This window comes from Anabrus simplex, chromosome 2 (assembly GCF_040414725.1).
Source record: "Anabrus simplex isolate iqAnaSimp1 chromosome 2, ASM4041472v1, whole genome shotgun sequence".
Taxonomy (NCBI): Eukaryota; Metazoa; Arthropoda; class Insecta; order Orthoptera; family Tettigoniidae; genus Anabrus; species Anabrus simplex.
In genome coordinates, this window is record NC_090266.1 from 636863044 (window position 1) to 636879526 (window position 16483).

Genomic DNA, 16483 nt, shown 5'->3' on the forward strand with positions numbered 1-16483 from the left:
ATAGAGAAGAGTGCCTCTATTATTGCTACAGAGCTTAATTTTCTTCATATTAAAAGTGTGAATTTGCACTTTCTTGACATTTCATAATTGACTTTTGACTTTCATAGTGTTATTTTATCATTTTTATGATACCTTTGTCAAAAAATCAGTGCTGATTGGTTAGAAAACTGAGATTTTTAGCTATTTTTGGTAGTGTTTCTTGAGAATTATGAGTTTTTACAAATTTATGCATATGCAGGTTTTGGCCCTTGAAGTTAATGAAAACCAAAGCTCTAGTATTAGGCGGATTATCAGTGTCACCTGTAGCTTATTCTCAATCACTGTCCAAACTATCAGTAGACTTGGGGGAACAATGACAATTTCAATTCACTACTGGTGTCAGAAATATTAGTAATAATGGCTACCTGCATTGGAGCTACATTTTTCACGTGGCAGTTCCTGGGCAGCGAACATACAGAAATATAGAAGATGCAGATTCATAGTCATCAGTCGATAAATCGCTCTCTAATGCATGGTTCACACTTTCTGGAAAGTCAGGAAACACTGAAAAATGTTGAAAATCAGTTAAAATAGCTAGGTCCTTTAAAAAAGACAGGGATTTTTAAATTACATAATTCGCTCGGGCTTGTTGCTGTGATAATTATCAACAAATGTGCGATTTCCTCTTGATAACTGCTGGTGAAAAAAATTAAATTCAGGTAAGAAATATTTATACAGTATATTAAATATCTGTTATTACTTTTAAAATAAAATTAATCAAGAACTACATTAATTTACACTATATTACAAAATTACACTATAAGTGTACATTTACTATACTTCAACTTTTATTCAATAAGTATTGCAAAAGTACAAAACCATATAAAGTATACTTCATATACATAATACTTACCATGTTGTTAATATAAAACAATTCAATGTATGCCTGTAATATATAAAGGTAGAGAGGAGATAATTCTACCATCTTAAAGGCTACAGAAATTCACCAAAAAAGGCTACATTTTGTTTTGATTATTCTTGTGATAGATATTTAGTAATTCATTATGAATATGTTCTGTAAGAGTCTTTTTGTATACAAAAATTTATCACGATTGAATATATTTTATGTTAATTTTCTATAGAGTAACTTATTTTTTTATTTTTGTAGGTTCATTTTGAATATGACATCGAGAACATTTTTTAATAACCAATGGTTGGACTGTATAATCAACCCCCAATTTGCAGGCTGGTTAAGCAAAGGACCTACCATTTCACAATCTCATTGCAACATTTATCAAACATGGGTCATCAGGCTGTTATATCTCATAGTAAAAGAAAAATTCATGAGTTCAGCTAAAATGAAAGACCAATCTTCCATTAAAAACTTTTTGTGCTTCAAGTACTTCAAGAGAAAATGTTGCCGGTACGAGTAAATATCCACCCCCCCCTCCCCAGTCAAGAGTATGGAAATTTCACCCCAACCTCAGATTTTGAAATCCGCTCAACAGTCAGTTCAGTCATTTTGCCCAAGGGACGGTGTTTACAGAAGCGGAAGCAATATGGACTTTGAAAGTTGTTAATAGCAAGTTTTCATTAAATTCATGTTCAGATGTAGGAGAAACATTCAAACTAATGTTCCCAGACAGTTCAGTTGCTTCAAATTTTAAAATGGGTGCCACCATGTATAAATACATTACAAATTATGGTCTAGCTCTTCATTTTTCCATCGAACTCAGATACGTTGCAACAGTGTGATGAATACGTCATCTGTTTTGATGAGTCATTAAATGAGATAGTACAAAGGGGACAGGTGGATATATTTGTTAGGTTTTTTAACATCAGTAGGAGTAGAGGACCTGCGGAATATTTTAACAGTGTGTTTTTAAACAGGGGTACTGCGCAAGATTTATTTGAAGGTTTTATGGCCGGTTTCTGAAATGACAGTTACCTGTAGATGGGTAGTTACCAGTGACTTAACATGGTGATATGTTTAAAATGAGTTTCTGAAACAACAGTTATCGGCTTTTTCACAGTTATCTCCGCAAAGACTGGTAACTGCAGCTAGTGCTGTACCTTTATGTTAGAACTGATTCCAACAAATACCGCTATGAGGCGCCACTCCATACCGTTTCGTACAAGGTCTTATATTACTTTCATAAACATTAGAAAGTGATAATGAAGTGGTTATAATATATTTACAGCCATTCATTGTAGTTTTAACGTGCTTGGGTGTGCTGGAATCGACAGTATTTCGGTTAGTACTTTTACTTCCAGGTTATCACTGGCTTTAGTCGCTGATTACACTTGTATGGTGTCATCTGTCCCAGCTGTTTACGTTATAATCTCCTCGAAGCATGACGCCTCTACTGTAGATATATCTTCCAATATGGGAAATGATTCGTCAAATAAAATGGAACTCGAGTCGAACGGATTTTCATCAGGCTCTAATTGATCTTTCAGTGCGGCTATAATGTTAAGATCTTTTGTCATGCTTTGAATCATGAGTCCCACCAACAGTTACCGTAGTGAACACAATCTGAAATTATGGAGGATTTACCATTAATATTTACATTTGCACCAAATAATAAATATCTTAGGTACCGGTATGCATTTAATATTAACCTGCTGAATAATAAATATAGATTTTTCATTGCTTTTTTTTAAATGCTATTATATCCTTTAACCGGTGGTGTGAGGTCCCATAGACTCCTAATAAACATAAAACATCTGGACTTCTTTAATTAAAAGTCTTGCAGGGAGCTGTAGTTAGTCATCTTCTTATCTGTTTCGACACACTTCACACCCTGAGTCAGGGTTAGCTCGCTACGTTCGATTGAAGTTCTCAAGTGGACTTCACGTCAGCAGTTACCAGAGTATTTTTGTCAATGCATGTTGCGCGGTCAGTGAAAAAAAAAAATTAAAAAAAAAGCAACAGTTGCAGCGAGAAGAGATGGATATAGTACCATCAATGCAGAACTTCAGTGTCGGAATGATAGGTTCTAAAGTGTGCGGCACGTTTTCATTTATGTGATTATTTTCGTTTACGCTTGTTCTGTTCTGGATCAATGAAAAGTGATCTGATTGACGACAAAGTTCAAGGTGAAATTTAAGATGATGTCTGCATACTGTCAATAAGAAAGGAGAGGAAGTAACATATACCCAATTTTTGCATCATTAGATCGTACGTATTTTCATATTATGAGAGATTATTACATGCTGAATCAGACTGATTGACATGACTGTGTACGTATTTGCCAACCATTTTTCATTGTAGAAAACTTCTGCTAGTTAAAGTAACTAGATATTACCAAAATAACCCTAAAAACATTTGCGTAGAGACATCTATTGGAGGACGAGGGGTACTAAACATGACGATAACTGTACTGTTTATTACCAGGGCTCGTAAATCTGGATTTAAGTTTCCGGAAACTCATTAAAGTTACCAGCACAGTTAAAGTTACAAGCGCTTTTAGTTAACGTACAGGTAACTGTGGTGTTCCAGAAACTGGCCATTAGTGCAGGAATCCATCCATTGAAGCAGAAAAATATTCTTAAAGTTTCATTGAATGGCCCATATGTTAATTTGAGTTTTGTGAAAAAGTTAGAAAATAGAATGAAGGAGGAGAATCCTGATGGGATTTTTTAAATAGTCATATTTTGTATAGGCTACCCAAGATGAACAGTAGCCCACTGATTTTCTGATTAAACATCTCTTTATTTAAGCTATTGAATCAGTCTGCTTGCTTAATCACTGTCAACGTACACCTGTGATCTCGTGATTCGATTAAGGAATTATTGTGCAATGATGCAACATATGAACTGAGAGAATACAGAGCGGTTCTTCCCAATATAAAACAATTACGAATGGCCATGAGCATGACTCATAGTCATAGGGTGGGCTGGATAATAATGTTATTGGCTTTACGCCCTACTAACTAGTTTTACGGTTTCGGAGGCTCTGAGGTACCGGAATTTAGACCCGCAGGAGTTCTTTTACGTGCCAGTAAATCTGACACGAGGCTGACGTATTTGAGCACCTTCATATACCACTGGACTGAGCCAGGATCGAACCTGCAAAGTTGTCGTCAGAAGGCCAGGCCTCAACCTTCGGAGCCACTCAGCTAGGCAGGTAGACACCTGAGTTTAATCAGTTGTCGAATGTCTACTAATTGATTAAACTAACACGGTAAATAGAATAACCTAATAGCCTACCTACTTACAAGCTAGGCACTTTGGAATTATCTTTTGACTACCTTTTTTAACACTGCTGATGAATCAATGTATATTTCGTGGGTATTATTTTCAAGTGAGCTTCGCACAAGGGTCCATTATAGTGAATGATTCTTTCAGTGTGCTATGGCTCTGTATGTATTGCTGCAGTGGAAGGTCGGCCTCCCGCCAATGTCCAGTGTCCTGCTAGTGAGCCATGTGTATATTGTGTCTCACTGAATCTGTGAGTGCGCACTGTCTGCTGCGAGTCAGCTTAATCGTGTGCCGTGAGCTCGCCGTTCCTGTGAATCAATTCACTCACACTTGAATGAATCGATACACTGCTTCGAATCATGCACTCAGTAGTCGTCACTACTGTGGACATTGTACTAATCAGGAAGAAGCAGTGTGCCATACTGTGGAGTTCCTTGAGTTGGTAACAGCTCATCGAGTTTGGCACATAAGCTCTTCCTGAAAGTGACAGAGCCAATTATGCTACTTTGGAATATCAATTTCCCCACACTTAATATCACAACTGCAGCGTTGCTTCGGAAGTACACGGAAATGGTACTTACTAATAAGGCCCCTCGTTTTTAATTTTAAGGCTTTTGAAGCCTTTGTATTTTAGGAGAAGAACGCAGTTTATGTAAGTAATTTTTGGTATTTTTGAAATTTTGTTGTGCATTATGGTGTGATGTGATTGAATATTTATCTTGGGCAGATTCGCTGCCCTTTTTGAAGATTGTCGTCCTAGTCTTGTTTATCGTTTCTATTTGTATGATAGTAGATTTTATCCCAACTGAGGTTGGTGGTATTAGGGTTGTTTAAATGAGTCACTTCTGTGTCCTTGGTTATGGCACGAATGAGAACTCCTTTGGTTCAAAATTCTGACATCTCGGTGAGTCTTTAATTCTAGGGTATGGAGGTACATTAAAACAAATTAAATTATAATATTTTAACAAACATTATCTTTATTGCTATTGTTATAAAGGTGTGTCTCGGAATAAAATGTATCATGGTTGTTACCATAACATACCAGCCAACTTTCCCAATTTAGGCGGGAGACTCCCAGTTTTCCACAGTTTTTCCCGCCTCCCAAGTATTCTATTATTTCTCTCGAATTTTTGTTTTGTTTTTGGTTGTGAACTTCAAATATTTGTTTTCAAATCCTGCCATTCTAGCTTTTTTACGCCAGTGGCCGGAAGTCCTTCGCTCATTGGCTGCTTTCGAAAGAAATATCGATGTTTATTAATATGAGAAATGTGCGCGAATCTGCGTTGTTTAATGAAGCCTGTTATCACGACTCTTATATCGATTGTCAATCTCTCGTTCTCGCGTGCTTTTGTTTGTAAGTTATGAAATTCATTATGGTCCATATTGACAATTGATCACTATCAAAGGGTAGGAAGGGTCCACCTATTCAATATTTTTAGTTTGTATATTGTATTCATAGCACCCTTTCATAGTGCTATGTTTGTGTAGCATGCTGGCCTTTGGCCACAGGGGTCCCGGGTTCGATTCTCAGCAGGGTTGGGAATTTTAACCATCATTGGTTAATTTCACTGGCACGGGGGCTGGGTGTATGTGTTGTCTTCATCATTTCATCCTCATCACGACACACCTGCCAGACCTACACCTGGCAGCCAAGCTTGTCCTCGGACACTCCCGGCATTAAAGCCATACGCCATTTCATTTTTTTAGTTGATTCTAGAGACTAGATATGGATTCTTTGTTAGTAATTTAGTGACTGAATTTCAATGATAACGACTAGTGACTTTTCTAGAGATTTTAGGAGTCATTTGGTGACAATTCTGACAAATTTTAATTTTTCTCAATATAATTTAATTAAAACAGGAAAGGAATGCCTAGGAACAACTGTGTGTAAAGATGGGAAAAGGCGAACATCTTGGTGGAATGATGAAGTGAGAGCAGCTTGTAAACGTAAAAAGGCTTATCAGAAATGGCTCCAAACAAGGGCCGTGGCAGACAGGGATTTGTACGTAGATGAAAGAAACAGAGCGAAACAAATAGTTGTTGAATCCAAAAAGAAGTCTTGGGAAGATTTTGGTAACAACCTGGAAAGGCTAGGTCAAGCAGCAGGGAAAACTTTCTGGACAGTAATAAAGAATCTTAGGGAGGGAAAAAGGAAATGAACAGTGTTTTGAGTAATTCAGGTGAACTCATAATAGATCGCATTGAATCACTGGAAAGGTGGAGGGAATATTTTGAACATCTTCTCAATGTAAAAGGAAATCATCCTGGTGGTGTTGCGAACAGCCAACCTCATGGGGAGGAGGAAAATGATGTTGGTGAAATTATGCTGGAGGAAGTGGAAAGGACGGTAAATAAACTCCATTGTCATAAGGCAGCAGGAATAGATGAAATTAGACCTGAAATGGTGAAGTATAGTGGGAAGGCAGGGATGAGATGGCTTCATAGAATAGTAAAATTAGTATGAAGTGTTGGTAAGGTACCTTCAGATTGGACAAAAGCAGTAATTGCACATATCTATAAGCAAGGGAACAGGAAGGATTGCAACAACAATCGAGGTATCTCATTGATTAGTATACCAGGCAAGTTAGGGAGGGTGCGATCAGTTGTTGAGAGGAAGTTGAATGAAAACCAGTGTGGTTTCAGACCACAGATAGGCTGTCAGGATCAGATTTTCAGTATGCGCCAGGTAATTGAAAAATGCTACAAGGGGAATAGGCAGTTGCGTTTGTTTCGTAGATCTAGAGAAAACATATGACAGGGTACCGAGGGAAAAGATGTTCGCCATACTGGGGGACTATGGAATTAAAAGTGGATTATTAAAAGCAATCAAAGGCATTTATGTTGACAATTAGGCTTCAGTGAGAATTGATGGTAGAATGAGCTCTTGGTTCAGGGTACTTACAGGGGTTTGACAAGGCTGTAATCTTTCACCATTGCTGTTTGTAGTTGACACGGATCATCTGCTGAAAGGTATAAAATGCCAGGGAGGGATTCAGTTAGGTGGAAATGTAAGCAGTCTTGCCTATGGTGACGACTTAGTCTTAATGGCAGATTGTGCCGAAAGCCTGCAGTCTAATATCTTGGAACTTAAAGAGGTGCAATGAGTATGGTATGAAAATTAGCCTCTCAGAGACTAAGTTGATGTCAGTAGGTAAGAAATTCAACAGAATTGAATGTTAGATTGGTGATACAAAGCTAGAACAGGTCGATAATTTCAAGTATTTAGGTTGTGTGTTCTCCCAGGATGGTAATATAGTAAGTGAGATTGAATCAAGGTGTCGTAAAGCTAATGCAGTGAGCTCGCAGTTGCGATCAACAGTATTCTGTAAGAAGGAAGTCAGCTCCCAGATGAAACTATCTTTACATCGGTCTGTTTTCAGACCAACTTTGCTTTACGGGATTGAAAGCTGGGTGGACTCAGGATATCTTATTCATAAGTTAGAAGTAACAGACATGAAAGTAGCAAGAATGATTGCCGGTACAAACAGGTGGGAAGAATGCCAGGAGATTACTCGGAATGAGGAGATAAAGGCTAATTTAGGAATGAGCTCGATGGATGAAGCTGTACGCATAAACCGGCTTTGGTGGTGGGGTCATGTGAGGCGAATGGAGGGGAATAGGTTACCTAGGAGAATAATGGACTCTGCTAAGGAGTGTAAGAGAAGTAGAGGTAGACCAAGACGACGATGGTTAGACTCGGTTTCTAACGACTTAAAGATAAGAGGTATAGAACTAAATGAGGCCACAACACTAGTTGCAAATCGGGGATTGTGGCGACGTTTAGTAAATTGACAGAGGCTTGCAGACTGAACACTGAAAGGCATAACAGTCTGTAATGATAATATATGTAATTTAATTAAAATTAGAGTATTGTCTATACATTGCTCAGATTTTAAAAGGAATGATATTTCTGTACCGGTCGTGACCACAGTAACAAGGGCAAATTCGCGTTTTAATTTTCCGTAATGTATTCACGTATGTACGTGGATCGCGAGAAAACGGCTGAAGAGAATTTAATGAAAATCTGTGTATAAAATTGGGGAATAAGTTGCTACAATCTAGGCCATAAATAATTTTATTTTGCTGAGTGAAATGGTAGTTTACAGGAAGGCCTAAATTTTAATTTTCCTATATCTGTGTTATTACTGGCCCTATCGATAAATACTAAATAACTGAAGTTATATATTATTACATTTCCTATCATTTGTCTTATGCATTTTTACCATACTGGCTATGATAACGGAGATATTCTTGAATTTGGATTTTTGTTGCAAAGTCCATATCAGCGGCGAGGTACTGGTACGAGAAAATGGGTGAACAGAATTTAATGAAAATCGGTATATAAAGTTGGGGAATAAGGAACTACAGTGTACGCTATAAACAATTTTGTTCTCCCTGTTCGAAATGGTAGTTTAGTGGAAGGTGCCGAAAATGACCTATCTTATTGGTCATATCGAAAAGTACTACATAACAAAAGTGACAAAGAATACAATTTCAGATTATTTATGCCTTATTCAGTTTTACTGTAGCGACCATAATGATATTGGTGGTGATGGTGATTAAATTGTGAAGATGATTGATTATAAGAATGAGGAAAAAGACATGAAGGAACGATCGCTTGAATAACAACACAAGAGGAAGTCGTGAAAGAAATTAGGACTCGCCTTCCATTATATGCTCCAATATCAGTCAGAAGAAAAGTAAATGTGAAGGCCTGCACTATAGAAATGTCGTAAAATTGATCAACAATAACATTACATTCAACAATAACATTACATTGACCATTGTTTGTTGTGATGTGCTTTGTGTATTCTGCTGCCATTTATCTCTGATAGATTGGATTACTGCTGCGTACCATTCCTCTGGTTCATAAATTTTCTGATACTACTGGTACGTAACATACTGTATCATCATACTATTCCGGCTATTTGATCCCTTGATTGGAATAAGCAGTGTGCACACTTAACGGAATAATAGTGGAGGGGCATTCACAGTTGTCTGCGGCCTGGTCATTCTAGCTCTGGTACTTTGAACTGTTTGACACCGTAGTACTTTTCGTTAAAAGTGAGAAAATGTGCTGTTTTTCATTTTATCGAATATTTCATATGACAGCATTGCTTTTAATCGCGACATTCTGGTGTCGTTGAAATGACCTGTGTTGACTTTAGTTGGGAAAATTATAAGGATTCTTCCTGAGAATTTCGTAGCGAAGCATGGGTATATCAGCTAGTTATTTGATACAAATAGCATTGCGCTTCGAATAATCGTGCAGGCGCTTAATGCAATATATTAATCTATGCATTTTCTAAGTAATGGCATCTAAGTACATGACTGATTCAGATGTGTGGAGCATGAGTTCATATTATTTTCGGAAGGCTCATCAGAGACCAATGATCTCACTCGCATACTTCCTGTGAGGGAATAGAGATGTGTAATTTTTAGCCTTGTAGCATCGTATAGCAACAGTCGGGCTTTGAGGCAATAGGTGTTATAAATATATCATAGTACTGTATTGCGCAAGACATGTAGAAAAAGCAATTTTGACCAATTGTATCTCCTGATTTTTCCTGATTTTTATATAAAAATCTCCTGATTTTTGGTTTTGTAAAGTTGGAAGGTATGCCATAATCTTGTTTTTGATGTTTCCAGATCTCATTTGGGATACAGAAGAATGTCTTACCGCGGACGCTACAGGTCTCGCAGTCGTTCACGTACTCCCAGGAGGTACAGGTCTAGGTATTCCCATTCACGATCACGTTCAGGCAGTCCCCGAGGAAAGTATGCTGGTTACAGCGATCGGCGAAAAGAAACCGGTCGGAGCCATTCGCGAAGTCCCATGTCCACAAGGCGCAGACACCTTGGTAATAGGGTAAGTACATATTGAGGCTTCAGTGTGTTATCTTTATTTATTTTTTAATTCTTGTAAAATACCAGAGATCTAATTGTGAAGAGAAGAGTAGTGGGAGTGAATCCCAAGAATAGTGCTTAGCACTAATTTAGTACCATGAATCTCACAGCCCGTGGTAAATTGCAAAGGGCTTCGTTAATTTTGTGTTCTGAATGAACTATATTATTTTCATCTCTATTCAATTGTAAATACTTCTGAATAAATGTTTTCAGTTTATATTTGCTGATTTTAACAAAATGTTCCACTGGACAAGCGTCAGCTATGATTCTGCTGTATGATTCCCAAACGTATTGTTGGTATTGGTGAAATAGCCTGAGATCTTCTGAATTTATGATCTATCTGTGTACATTGGAACCTCGATTATCCATTCTTGGAAACTATGTTTTCTCAGATTATTTGTTCAAATCGCATGGTCCTGTGAGCATCCTAATTACATAATGTGAAAATCCTGCATTTTCTGCTCATCGAAGAAATGATCTCCTGCATCAAGCATCCAGAAAATCCAATCCCATCAATGCAGAATCCTCGATCAAGCATTTTTCAAGAAACAGTATCTCCTGAAAGGACAGCTACGGCATAGCTATGGATCTTGGTGTTAATGTCCCTTCATGCCAATAATTTGAACAAATACAGTTTTGGAAAAGCGATCAGCGGTGAACATGCATAAAGGGCCATCTTAGCATTGCATTCAGCTGGTATTATTTAGGGAATCCTCGTAAATCCTAAAGCAGGGAGTGGCCAAAAGAATTGGAAGGAGACTGCTCTACTCGAAGACAAAACTAATTTAATCCAATGTTCGTACTTGTAAAACATCTACATTGTGTCCAGGTTTAATGTTCATGTTTGAATTTCTTTTATTGAATCGCCAGACAGGTTTTCGGCATTTCTCTCGGGGCACTATATAGTCACTGGGCTATCAGACAGGAATCGAAAATCCTCCTTAACACATATCTAGTATTTTAATATGATCAGTTTGAATTATGTCCTCGAGACCAGAACAGATGTTGCAACTTCTATGCATAAAGCCATGGGAGGTCTTGATCGCCTGTTACTGTTTCGTTTCTAATATAAGACGGGGAATTGGACTTTTACATTTTTGTGTTAAAATATCCGTATAAAAACCCCAGTTGTTTTGTACAAGCATAGGAACATTTAAAAAGTTTGTGTCATTTCCCACTTTTAGTGGCTTGTGCACTGAGCACGCTTTCCAGCTGAGCTGAAGGGCATGAATAACAAACCATTCTGGAGTTTTGTTGATATTTTTCTCTTCCCAATTTGCTTGTAATTAGTGATGGGCAGAATTGAATATAATGCATTCAAGAATTTTTGAGAATTGATTGCTTACATTTGAAACAATATTCTCAGATTTCAACATAAATTAAAGTCGATGTAGGCTTAATTTACTCAGTACAAGATTTCCAGAAACTTAACTACGAACCGTATCCCGGTGACCAAATTATAGTGCAAGTTAAAAAACAGACGAGGGATTTTGCCATCATGTTGGGAGCTTAATATCTTAATATTATTAGATTAGAGAATCAAAAACAACTTCTGATCGATTGTTTGGCTTGGGAGTTATTTATTAGATTTTTCGATGAGTTAAAGTTGCTGACCTAAATGAAGTTTCCCCGCTGAAACTGAATGTGAAGTATCGAGATCTTTAACTCATGTAATTAATATTTGAAGCCGGCCTGTGGTCTAGCTTGCCTGCCTTTCACTCGGCGGCTCCAGCTTTGATTCCCGGATATGAGGGCTGGTTCCAGGTCTACTCAGCCTACGTGATCCCCATTAATTGAGGAGCTATTGAATATTGAGATGGTGACTCATGTCTAGAGAGCCAGGAATAATGGCTGGGATGACTTGTGTAGCATTTATCTACATACAATCTCATCACCTTTACCAGAGTAAACAGTGAAATCCAAATGAAACATTTTCAGCTTCACAAGGAAATTTTTCATTCCATACCTGTGACTTATAGGAGGGATTATCTGTTTTAATCCTAAATGACCGTTAAAACTGGGTGCCATGTCGCCGTGGCAACTGTGGTTTTGCTACTGGTGCCTAAGTTTTGGTCCCCTGAAAAAATCTGTTGTGTGTTTTTTCATACTTTCTTCTCCTACCCATCAGTCTGCAGCAAAAGGCCGGTGCATACCTGCCAACACTTCCGATTTACCCGGAAACTTTCCGCTTTTTCACTCTACTTCCATTTTCCGATTTATTTTTTAATTCTTCCTATTTTTGACCAGTACAGCCAATAATCTTCCCCTAGGGTAAATTCTTGTGTGCTTGTGTAATTTATGGAACCTGATTTTCTAGTGTATTTATTTGTTGCTTTATTTCACGATTTTATCATCCGTCGCCTTCGTGTATCATGTTTCCTTCTCGCTACAGCAGCGTGTGTGCTTTATAGCTGAGGATTCGGGACTGCAATCATCCAACAAGCAAGGAAGACTAGCGCACGCTAGCGACTCAGTTAATCGGGATGAAAGAATGAGTTCGTTGTTCTTATTATCGTCTTTGATTGTGTGATTCGCGCACTGTTAACATCGTTTTTATGTGTAAAATCCTTGGAATTGTAGGCCATGTTTTTTTTTCTTGCGGTTCTGTGCTTTTCCCCCTGTCAAAGTCATATGTTAATAATGTATGAGATGTATTGATCTGCTTTGTATGTGGTAGTTCCACGTATTTCAGTGCATTTGCGTTTCTTACTTCGTAATTTTAATGACTTGAATGTATTTCAGAGGGTTGTGTTGGTGACAGTTTCTGGTATTTTCTCTTCACGTTATGGCCAAAAAACATAAACATTATCTCCAAGTGTTCAGAGATACCTATAAAATAAAATTTCCATTCATTTTACGGTCCAGTAAAGGAAACAAATGTTTTTTTGTATGTGTCGGTGTGATATAAATATTATTATTCGTATGTAAGTGTTGTAAATAAGAGTGATTAGGCACATTACCGTATTTACTCGCGTATTAGACCTCGCCTGTCTTTTCGAGATGAAGAAAATGAAAAAAAAAACTCGCCTGTAAGACACCCCAACGTAATTCGTCAGAGAACGATGACGATTCCGCTTCGAAGCGGGTACAAGTCCTATTGCAGCTCTGATGACATCGCACAAATTTGTGAATAGTTTCATCCGTACGACCTACGCAATGAAAAACGCTTCCAATCCATGCGGTATATCTGTGTTTCGTAGTTAAGAAATGTCCACATCTGTAGCGTACGTTTACTGCAGCTCTGATGATGTCGCACAAATAGAAGAATAGGCCTAGCTTTGTGTCCAACCCGCATTGCAAGCATGCGTCAGTCATGCTATATGTCTTTGTTTTGTAGTTAATAATATCCGCCAGCGTAATGGCTAGCACAGTTAGTTGCTGTTTTCGGGGGTCTGACTTCGATTCCCGGTACCGTACTGCCGGAGATTTACGAATGGCAGGAAGGCTGATATGCGGTAAAAGCGGTACCTCTAACTCCCCTTCACTAGGCGTGTCTAAAAAGAGCTGTATCATCTCGGGATGAGAAACGACTTTACTATACGCAAACTTCTTCTTGAGCCCGATTTTTACGTGGTGGGGGGAAAGGAGGGAGCGCTGACGGTTCCGGTTATACTGATCGATCGATATGAATTTTCTAAACATTTATTATCTTACGGCAGCAACTCTTGTCACACACACATTATTTAACATTGTATAACATTTCTCGATGCGAATCTTGTTCCTAGCATGAATTATATAGTTTGGCTTTGCTGTGTAAACAACATCAGTACTTAAAATCACAGCAATAGAACCAGCTTTTGGGTGGTTAGGCCGTGTGCATTATGCAGAGTTTCGTCCAGACGTGCCATTTGGACTCATCAGCTGGAATGGCACGCCCCTCCAGGACTCTGCTTAGCAGGCAGACCAAACTGTGTGGCCCCGCCGAGTTAGCAAATCAAGTTTGCTAACCTGCTAAAGGAGAAATCATTTCTCCGTTCAAAAAATGCTCCCCCATTGGAGATACAATGTCAAAAAATGCTTTCACAGCCGCAGATCTTAAAATCACAGCAATAGAACCAGCTTTTGGGTGGTTAGGCCGTGTGCATTATGCAGAGTTTCGTCCAGACGTGCCATTTGGACTCATCAGCTGGAATGGCACGCCCCTCCAGCAGGCAGAGTCCTGGAGGGGCGTGCCATTCCAGCTGATGAGTCCAAATGGCACGTCTGGACGAAACTCTGCATAATGCACACGGCCTAACCACCCAAAAGCTGGTTCTATTGCTGTGATTTTAAGATCTGCGGCTGTGAAAGCATTTTTTGACATTGTATCTCCAATGGGGGAGCATTTTTTGAACGGAGAAATGATTTCTCCTTTAGCAGGTTAGCAAACTTGATTTGCTAACTCGGCGGGGCCACACAGTTTGGTCTGCCTGCTAAGCAGAGTCCTGGAGGGGCGTGCCATTCCAGCTGATGAGTCCAAATGGCACGTCTGGACGAAACTCTGCATAATGCACACGGCCTAACCACCCAAAAGCTGGTTCTATTGCTGTGATTTTAAGATCTGCGGCTGTGAAAGCATTTTTTGACAACATCAGTACTTGTTCGTTAAGTGGGCTTGCCTCCGGGAGATAGTAGGTTCGAATCCCACTATCGGCAGCCCTGAAGATGGTTTTCCGTGGTTTCCCATTTTCACACCAGGCAAATGCTGGGGCTGTACCTTAATTAAGGCCACAGCCGCTTCCTTCCAACTCCTAGGCCTTTCCCATCCAATCGTCTCCATAAGACCTATCTGTGTCGGTGCAACGTAAAGCCCCTAGCAAAAAAAAAAGTTAAGTGTACACCAGATGTCGCACAGCGATGCATAGTTTGTGTTTCAGAGGTTGCCGAAATGGATGTCGATGATAACCGAGGTCTACCAATTCAGCACTAGGGAGCTCGGGGCTCAAGAAAAGGTTCGCGTATAGTACTTTAGTTGAGAAATATTTGCGGTTGTTGCTATTTACAGTAAAACCTCGTTAATTCGAAGTCGTTGGGACTCAAAAATCGGACTTCGAATTAACCGCCAGTTCGCAATTCAGAAGTACCAACCCTCGCTGCGTTACAAAATTTTCTAAGGCCCGTTGCTGCATGCAGTTAACCTTGATTCACAGTTTATACCTTTCAAATGCCATGAAAAGAGAACTATTTCCAAAATGTATGCAAGAAGGTGCATTTACAGTATGCAAATAATGCACTTGGATATCTCACTGGCAAACATAACCTCACGCAACGAAAGAAAGAAAGAAAGAAAAAAAGAAAAAAAAAGCAGGATTCAAAGACGAGAAATCTATACTGGCTCCCATGTGCAAGTACTTTATTCATTAAATTACTACACTGTAAGCATTTTAGATGCCTTGTATTTACACAGAAAGTGCCCGATGTCCTTAAAATCGAACTTTCCTATGACTATCCTTGTACGATTTCCCGCCATGGCACTTCTCTTGTACTTCAGAAATGTAAACACTTGCTGTGTCACAAAGTATTCTAAGACTCATTAATACATGCAATCACCTCGATTCACCGTTTAAACCTTTCAAATGCCATGGGAAAAAACTATTTCCAGCATGTATCCAACAAGGTGCATTTACAATGTTCAAATAATGCATTTGGGTAAATAATTTACAAACGTAACCTCTCGCAACGAAAGAAAAATATCACACAATTCAAAGACGAGGATAAATTATGCTGGTTCCCCTGTGCAAATGCATTAATTTTTTGGATTTCTGTACTGTTTGCATATTTAGATGCTTTGTACTGGCATGGAAAGTGCCTGACGCCCATAACATTGTGGTTTATCGATGTTTCCTATGACGAGGGGATAAAGTTTCTCGCTTTCATGTGCATTGCAACGCACTGCAATGACCCCCATCCCTCACACTTGTACGATTCCCCGGCTGGCACTCTCTCCTTTAAAACCATATGATCGTTTGGGCTCGCATTAAAATAAAGTAATACAGTTTAATCGGCAATGACAATATTGTTCGGTGCCTACGAATTTATTATATGAGCCACGGTTTTTTTTTTCGTCAACTGTCGGCATCGCCAGTGTTCGCGGATTCTGTTTTCCAGCACACTGCCCGTTGCGTGATATTACGGCGTTCCTTAAAAGTTTGAATACAAAAGAATTCCGATTTTATTCAACTTAGTAATCATGAAGCGCACTGTAGATCCACCGAAGTAAGTGTAAATGCAGAAAGCTACGGTACCGTACCACTCCACGTTCCGGAACACACGTTCTGTTATGACGCGGATAAATTTAGAGTTGAAATTACTCTGTAACATACTACTGTTTTAAAATGTAAAGGCAGTTTCGAATTAAGTCTAAATTTCGGTAATGGGGCCGACATTGTACTTCGAATTACGAATTATCCGTATT

At 38.8% G+C, this 16483-nt stretch overlaps 1 protein-coding gene across 7 annotated transcripts in view; it reads left to right on the forward strand.

Annotated features, from left to right (window-relative positions):
* Positions 1 to 16483, forward strand: part of LOC136864298 (transformer-2 protein homolog beta) — a 290867-nt gene that overhangs the window by 62438 nt on the left and 211946 nt on the right. For all 7 annotated transcript variants that reach the window (XM_067141099.2, XM_067141094.2, XM_067141097.2 and 4 more), the window contains exon 3: positions 9832 to 10051. In XM_067141099.2, coding sequence (XP_066997200.2) covers positions 9854 to 10051 — 198 coding nt within the window. In that variant the 5' untranslated portion in view covers positions 9832 to 9853. The remainder of the gene's footprint in view (positions 1 to 9831; positions 10052 to 16483) is intronic.